Raw genomic sequence first — 9,148 nt, forward strand, 5'->3', positions numbered from 1 at the left:
TGACATTCCTCCTCCACTTCCGACTGAAGGTGTTCAGTTTGAGGCATCCTTTCCTAAGCCGATGTTATCTGAGCCGGCATACACAGCTGGACCATCTGAGCCGGCATACACAGCTGGACCATCTGAGCCATTCTTCACTGAGCCTTCTCACACAGAGATACCATCTCAGGCACCTCACGCACCTAATCATGTGCCTTGGATGGATTTATCCGCTCAGATCAATTCTCTCGGGACTCGTATGGAGGAGCTTGCAGTCGTCAATGATACTTGTTTCTACTCTATGGAGGATCGCATAGATCAGTATCAGACCGGCTTCACTTCTCAGTTTGAGCTTCTCGATCAGAGACTTGGGCGTATGGATCAACAGCATGAGGAGATGATGGCCTACCTTCGCTCAGTGTTTCCTCCACCTCCACTTTGATATCTTCGAGACCCCCCTCCCCTTCGTTTCTTTTTTATGTTGCCAAAGGGGGAGAAATTTTAGGATCTAGGGGACACACACATGCATGACATTTCCATATCATTAGTCTTGTTTTGTGTATATACGATATTATTATATATGATATGATATTTTCAGAATTCACTTTGTCTCCTATTGAAATTTTGCATGTCGTGTTTATCATTTAAAATTTTCGCTTTAATTGATCCATTTTTGGTTTGAGGGGGAGATTTCTTCTCTCCTAGATAACCAAGGTTTTTCATCATAAAAAAAGGGGAGATTGTTAGCCCAAGGGTTCTCCTAATCGGGTTTTGATGATAACAAATCATGGTTAAGTGACTAATTGTTTTAAATGGTAAAGAATCTCAGGTATAATTTCGAAAATTCATCCAAGGACCAAATGGATACAAGACCGAGATTATTGGAAGTCCCTTGATCATAGGAAATGAATGTAAGATGAATGCATGGGTGCACTTAAGGTTTTCATTCCATTTCATGCATCTTTGAAAAACTCGGTTTATTCTTTAAACTTTCAAGTTCATTCAAACCCGAGTTTTATCAAATGTACCTTAGGCAAAATGTTTTAAAACTAACATATTTATTCACCTAAAGACCTTGCCTAAGTAGTAGAAAAGAAAGGAATTTCAAAAGGAAGGTTTTCGGGGCCAAAAAGCTCAACCGGTCGAGGCTATGGCCAACCGGCTCAACCGGTTAGGGAATCGGTCGACCGGTTGACCCTGTCTGGTCGAGGACCGGTCGAGGAGTGTCAAAAAACACTCTCTCTCATCCAGTAGCCTTCTCTTCCCGGTTGAGGTTCACACCCTTCCCGGTCGAGGTCCGATCGAGGCAACGGTAACCTGTCAAAGCATTTAATGCCCAACGGCTAGTGATTTGGTCGACCCATAGCTTGACCGGTCGAGGGTACCTTTTGCTGTTTTTGACTCCCGAGCTTAGAAACCTATAAATTAAGAGCTCCACTTCATTTATGAATAAGAGAACACTTGCAATCAATTGTCTACCTACTTGTTCTTGATCAAAAAGCTCTCATTTATTCCTTGGTGCATTAAATCATCATTTGCATACTCCTTAGTGCACCTTTGTGAGTCATCCTAGCCTTGTTTTGTATTTGATCCATCCTTGAGCTAGGTTGAGTGTTTTATTCTTGTAAAAGCCAAGCGTTTAAGCCTTCAAGAGGTGTGATTCTTGAAGAGATTGTGTAAGAGCCCATTGGAGCCGGAATCCAAGTGTAAGAAGATTAGAAGCTTGGTTGAAGCTTCAAGTTAGTGGAACCCTCACTCGGTTAGGAGATTGAGGAGAGTGGACGTAGGCAAGGAAGTGCTGAACCACTATAAAACCCGAGTTTGAATTCTCTAACTCTATCTCTTTACTTTCATTTATATTGTGCTTGAAATTGTTGTTATTGAAAATATTTTTGAAAAACCCAATTCACCCCCCTCTTGGGTGTTTTTCTTAATTAATCATAGCCTTTATTTTCTCAATTTGTTTTTTGGATTTCATTGCATAAAATCTAGAGGCCTATGGTAGTTTTGCATGCACTTATATAATCCAGGGTAAGGGAATAGAGCAATCTAGGGTTCCTAGCATACATAAACACACACACTAAAAGTTAGTTTCATTTCCACAAATTCCAATTGCTCATAAAGTAGGAAGCTAGTTCACACTTGCTCTAAAATCCAAGAGAGCTCTTTCTATCTCAAAGTTTCAATTTTGTATGAGATTTTATGGCTCCTTAGGTGTTTTTGTTTTGTTATTTATTTATTTATTAAACTTTGTTGAGGTATCTTTATTGGGACAATGACACTTGCTTCACTAAGAAAGCTTTCTTGAGCACATGGAGCCTCATCTTCACAGTGCACACGTCCTTAATTAACTTGGCATAGGAGAGCGCTTACTTGATTACATCTAACAATGGGATATAGATCAACTTTCTTAACATATCCAAAATCTTGGAATTCATCTCTGTCTTTTTCTTGGATTATCATAACTTATTGTCATAACCTGCTAAAAATGACTCTCATCTGAACTTATATAAGGAGCAAGAAGCTTTTGGAACTACTTAAGAGTCATCTACTAGTGAAGGAGTGGAAGATTTTAGAGAAGCCTAAGGAAAACCACATATCTTTATAAAAGTGATAACAAAGGAAATGTGTGGAGATTTCTAAAGAGTTCTAGAGAACTCTTGTATATAGCATTTGTGTAGGCATTTCTAGAGAATTCTAGAGTAGTAGGGAACCTTTGAGGGTGTCAGAAAGTTCCTTGGGTGCCTATAAATAGGGGATGGACTTATTTGGCCAAGATACCAAGCACTTGAAAGCATTCAAACATTGCAAGATCTAGTGCAATAAAAGCTTCCTTTATTCAAATGTTACCTTCATTGTGCATCCTACCTTTCAAGCTTAGCATAGCAAGTTAAGTTTAGGAAAGGCTAACTTAGCAACGTCAAGTGGCTTGAGTTGTCAAAGTGTTGCATGTGAGTTTAAAAAAGACTTAAGTCCATGACATTATGCAATGAAAAATGATTCAAAACCTTTTCAAGTTTTGCTCACACTCGGTATTTTTCATTATTTTCTTTTTTATCTTCATTTTTCTCATTACTCGTTTTTCCTTTTCATAAACTACCTTCAACTTTTCCACAAATTTAATACTTCTCAAAATATTCATAGATTTTAATTCATTAATTTTCAACTTGTCCTTTTCTCCATTGAGAGTATGTATAACCTTACTTGAGTTAAAAATTGTATTTTCTTTTCCTCTTCTAGAAAAATTCCATTGTTTCAAATTTTCTTAGAGGAAACAAGTCTAGCACTCAAGTCCTTTTCTCCATTGGGAGTAAGTATACCCTAATTACTTGAGTTAAAGTTGTATTTTATTTTCCTCTTCTAGAAGAATTAGGGGTGTTATAAGCCAAGTTTGGGAATTTTTGCTATCTTTTTAGAAAAGTCTAAGACCTTTTCTGGACCTTTATTCAAAATTTCCACAATGCACATCATCTCAACCAATTGGCATGAGTATAGAGAAAGACAATCATAAAAGGAAACTTACCTCTCTCTGAGGTTTGAAATTATGATGTGGACAAGTATTTATCAACTCCTTAATATTTCCTAACATTAATAAAATGACTTGCCTCTTTTTGTATAAATTCATAATTTGTTTCTTTTAAATATTCTCCTTTAAAGAAAGCATGATAAAGGTTTTGGTTCTCAATATCGTGGAATTATGGCACTAGTAGAATTTAGTTTTGATAGCAAAATTGGAAGCATAACACAAGAATGTGTACTACCCCTTCGGCCCTTTAAGTGTAAATATTCTTTAAGGCTACGTTTGATTGGTCGGATATAACATGAGATAGGATATAGTATATCATATTCTATGTTTGGTTAGTGATGGGATATGATAAGTTATCCCATCACTTATCATATCCTCTGTTTAACCAAACATGAGATAGGAAAAGTGATGGGATATATTATCCACCCTGTATTTTTCATCCCTTTCATATGGGATATGTTAATCCCATGGTAAGATATGAGATATACACATCCAATGCATCAAAAATTTATTTATTTTTATTAATTTTTTATTTTTAATATATTCATTTTATAAAATAATTTTTTATTATAAATTAAATTTACAATTTAAAAATAAAAAATAAAATAATATTTATAAAATAATATTAATATATGATATATAAATTATTTTTATATATTAAATAACATAAAATAAAAAAATATTTGTAAAGTTCAAATATTTTGATGATAAATATTGTTGAACATAAGTGGAATTTCATTTTTTTTAAAATAGAAAATATTTTACTGTGATATCATTTTTATTTTAAACGTGGAAAAATAATATATATTTCATATCATTTTTTATTCATTTCACAAATTAAATATAAATATAATATAATATAATATAATATAACATATTTCATTGGATATGTTATTTTAAAATATTATATCCATAGAATATGTATATTCAAGGATATCATACCGAAATCATATCATTGGATATGCATATTCTATCCAATGGGATATGATATCCTAGGATATACAAATCCTATTCTATCTTATTGATTACTACTCAAAAAGTGCTATTTCATAGCTTGTAATTAACTCTTTTAAACACTTTTGAGTAGTAGTTATCACATTTTAACTCAATTGGCATGTTAAGGACCCTTGCAATCAATTCTAACCAAAATATGTTAAGTTTTGGTGTTTTGATAGCTTTTTGATCACCAAAGCAATCCGAGATTGAGGAGAGTTCTTTGGAATCCATAAGCAAAATCCAGAATGCAAGGAGTATATCCGGACAGGGCGTCCAGATACACCATCGGAGGGCATCCGGACAACATATTCGGGTAGGAATTCCATCCGGCTGTCGCGCACTTTCCACCCGGATGTTCACATCCGGAATTCTGACACCAGATGGGAGAGGAGGCGTTTTAACTTCTCCGGAAGGACGTATCCGGATTCTCTTATAGCCCCCTACCCGGATGGGAGAGCAGCCACTTTGCACAAGTGTTGCGGTGTTCTCTTGAAGCTTCCTAATATTTGCCACTGACGTTTTGGGATATTTTGAGATTTTTTGCTTTAGATATTTTATGTCTAAATCCCTAAACTCTCCTTGTAACCCACCAATTATAGGATTCCTTAGTTATTAAGTTTGGAAAAAGGGTTGAATAACCTTATATATATTATTATTGTAATTTTCATATACATATCTCTTGGGAGCCTGTTCTCAGGGGAGGACGATCGATCCTTTGTATAGTTTTACAAGGAAGTAAAATACAGAGCCTTTGCTCTGCTTTACCTTCTCATTTTGAATTATATTTTCTTACTAGCCAAACAAGCTCTGAGGATGTTTTCCCAGAAGATGAGAGGCTAAACCTTTGGTTTCTTGGAGTGAAGGAAGCTAGGTGAAAAGTCTAGATGCAAAAGTGGAAAACTCTCGTGCTTTAAATACAGGTAGTTGGAGTTCATAAATGGCTTTTAAATCTAAAGTTTTGCTTTAAATCCCTTAGAATTACTTTGAATGGCCAATACATGATAAGCTTTTAGGTCTCTGTGGATACTTATTGCTAGATCCACATAAGATCATTAGTTATCATGTACGAGCCATTGGAAAGTGGCTCAAGGTGAAGACCCATAGTGTCTAAAGCCATTAATGGAACTTGACTACCATTTCTATTGACTTTTTATGGATTAAATCTTCATTGTTAAACCTATACCGGTTCGGGAAACAACCATCCTTTATGTTGTTGTCCCCAATACGAGGAGAAAAATCCGGAATTTCCCACTTTGCATTCTGAACTTGATCATAGCAACCTTTAGCTCCGGGAGACTTTCTTTCTTCCATTTTTACCTAGTTCTATGTTAGTTTAGTTTCAAACAACACTTTCAAAACAAATTTTATTTTCTTTTAAACTTTAAGTTTTTGACAAAGGAAATCATCAGATTCAATTTCTAATCTTGAGTCTATCACTGGTAGAGTGAAAACCCATCCTAGAGTTCGACCCTAGAGCTGCTATACTATAGTAGCTTTGCTACGCTAGTATAAGGGCATAGGATTTATAAATATTTTTTATTAAAATACCCAACTAGGCACGAATCACTTATCCTACCAACCAAACGTAACCTAAGGTTATATTTGATTAATAGGATAAGATATGTATATCTTATAATATCATATCTCATTGGATATGATTTTCAATAGGACATGATGTCTTTGGATATACATATATTATGAATATGATATTTTAAGGTATGATATCCAATGAAATATATTATATTATATTTATATTTAATTTATGAAATGAATAAAAAAATAATATGAAATATATATTATTTTCAATGTTTAAAATAAAAATTATATCATGTTCCAATATTTTCTATTGAAAAAATTAAAATTTCTCTTATATTTAACAATATTCATAACTAAAATATTTAAACTTTATAAATAAATTTTTTTATATTATGCTATTTAATATATAAAAATAATTTATATATTATATATTAATATTAGTTTATAGATTTATTTTAGTGTTTCTTTTTTAACCATAAAATTTAATTTATAATAAAAAAAAAATTATTTTACAAAATGAGTATATAAAAAAACAAAAAAAAAGATATGATATAATATTTCTTCTCTTATAATATCATCGTATGTTATATTCGACTAACCAAACACAACCTTAGATAATTATATATGATGAGTTGTGCAGGATGGTGCCACTATTATATCTAGCCGAACTTAAGAGTAGACAATGTTTTTATTAAAAATGGCAAAATTTATAACTTCAAAACTTCATTCTTTCTCAAAGTTTGAAGAACAAATGGCATCTTAATATTTTAAGCCAAAATTTCAATTGAAATTTAGAAATTTAAGTATGACTAACAAAAATGAGTCAATTGATTAAACTATTTAAAAGATTGCCTACCAAAAGTCATTATGTGCCACTCGAACAAGTCTAATTGAGGACCCAAAAAAGGAAGTCATTATGTGCCACTCGAACAAGTCTAATTGACGACCCAAAAAAGGAATTGAAACCTAAAAATTCCATACTATATGTGTCATTTGCCTCTTGTGAAATTAGAATTCATAATGATTATTATTTTAATTATGAGAAATTAAACTACAGCTTTCTTTATTTTTTTTAATTTTAAAATACAGGGAAATAAAAAAGGGTTATTTGATTAAAAGAATTATTGAAAACCCAATTTTAAAATTTAACCCTTCATCTTTTTGACAAAGATGTTTTCATTCTTTTCTTATAAAAATAACCATTTCTTTTAAAATTAGTATGTAAATACTTGAAATAGTTAAGGATATTTATGTCAAAAATGAGTTGGGCCTTAAGAAAAATATGAAAGAGGTTAATTAAATTCACAAATATGAAGATTATTTCATCTCTTTTAACCAATTAATTCAATAAAAAAATGTTGATGTCCTGAATTTTGATTAATTTGGAAAAAACCTTAAAGAAAAAAAATTGAGAGACTTAATACCAATTCTATGAAAAATTAATCAATAATTAGAATACTTAAAATATTACTTTATCAAAATTCATTTATAAGGTAGAAAAAGAAATTGAGGTATAAATAAATAAAAATATCTGACATAATATATGGTTTCAGTATTTGCCTCTTTTGGAATAAAAATCCATGTTGACTATTACTTGCATCACCACAATAACTTCCTTGGTTGTCCACTTCCAAAGGATTTTAATATAAAAACCACAAAATTAAAACTCTTTACTAATTGAATGTTATCCTTTTGAGTGGCCTAACATATTCCAAATTGGTTTCGATTTTTTGCCTTTATTGAAGGAATGCTTGTCACCGGCTCCTCTCCTAAGCTTCCTCCCACACACAGATCAGAGGAGAGGAAGACAGAAAGCTAGAGAGCTCTTTATCTTCATCAATGGAGTCAGCAAAATGTAAGATTTGTTTCAGGCAATTCTCTAACCGTAAAGCCTTGGGTGGTCACATGAGATCACACATGGCTAAGCTTTCCATTCAACCCAAGCCTCAGAAGCCTGACAACTCCTCCAAATTCGCTGTTCATGATGACCAAGAAAGCGAAACCGACACGCCCAAGAACCAGAGTCGCAGACGATCCAAACGGGCTTGCAGATCAATCAACAAAAAAGCCGACTCACCAGATAGCTCAGTGGTTTCTGATGTTGATGACTTTTCTGCAGAAGATGCTGCTCAGTTGTTGGTCTTGCTTTCAAGAGAGAAATGGACAAGGGGGAAAGAAGTAGACAATGAAGAATTAATGAAAGAGGACAATTTCACGATCATCTATCGGTGCGAAACCTGCAACAAGGGGTTTCAGTCCTATCAAGCCCTAGGAGGCCATAGAGCAAGCCACAAGAAGTTGAAGATCGAAAGCGATGAAGAAGATATTGCACCCAGCAAGGGCAATCAAAGAACTTTCAAATGTCCATTTTGCTTCAAGGTGTTTGAATCTGGGCAAGCCATGGGCGGACACAAGAAAGTTCACATGTCCACTGCAGCAGCCGCTGCTAGAAGGGTTTCCATGCCCGGACAAAACTTCATTGATCTCAATCTTCCTGCTCCCGAAGAAGACAATGGAAGTCAGGTGGATGATCCCTCAATCAAATGACGTTCATCATCATCGTCTTGATGAAATTAAAGGTGATTGCATTCCTTTTTCTGTGTATAGATTTGATTATAGATTTGATTTGAAGTTATTTTACATAATTTTAAGAAATTTGAAACAATGAGTTGCTGGAATTTGTAACTGTTATGTTCATGTCATCATCTTCAACTTTGCTAATTGATCATCATGACTAGGGTATTGTTAATGCTCCTGTATCAACTCCGGATATGCAGTGTACATAGTTAAAAGGCCTTAAAATAATGTATAAAAACTGATTTTACTGGACCATTAAATAAGGAAACAGAAATTTTATCTCTTCTAATGTCATCAGTTTTTCTTCTTTGATTCATCTGGAAACCGTAAAGAAGAATTAATGTTCTTGTTTGGTTGGAAGAAAGAAAAACATTATTGGACTTAGAATTTTGATTTTCTTCTTTTTCTCACATTTTTTAGTACTTTAAAAATTTTGAATGGTTTTTAGCTGATTTAGAAGGGGCGGAGCGAGGATGAAGCTACCCTTAATTAGCTGATTCAGCTAACTGTTCTCCCTTAACTATCTCAATGAGA

The 9,148-nt window shown here is 33.4% G+C and overlaps 1 protein-coding gene across 1 annotated transcript; it reads left to right on the forward strand.

Annotated features, from left to right (window-relative positions):
- Positions 1 to 7,744: 7,744 nt before the first annotated feature.
- LOC104882095 (zinc finger protein ZAT1) lies at positions 7,745 to 8,767 on the forward strand. Its single transcript, XM_010664027.3, has one exon. It carries the CDS (start codon positions 7,877 to 7,879, stop codon positions 8,582 to 8,584), a length of 708 nt encoding a protein of 235 aa, XP_010662329.2. The 5' UTR covers positions 7,745 to 7,876; the 3' UTR covers positions 8,585 to 8,767.
- The last annotated feature ends 381 nt before the right edge of the window (positions 8,768 to 9,148 follow it).

Source organism: Vitis vinifera, chromosome 16 (genome assembly GCF_030704535.1).
Source record: "Vitis vinifera cultivar Pinot Noir 40024 chromosome 16, ASM3070453v1".
NCBI classification, from domain to species: domain Eukaryota; kingdom Viridiplantae; phylum Streptophyta; class Magnoliopsida; order Vitales; family Vitaceae; genus Vitis; species Vitis vinifera.

Bases quoted from the DNA above. Each gene is read 5' to 3' on its own strand.
- LOC104882095 (XM_010664027.3), top strand. From the start codon at position 7,877: ATGGAGTCAGCAAAATGTAAGATTTGTTTCAGGCAATTCTCTAACCGT.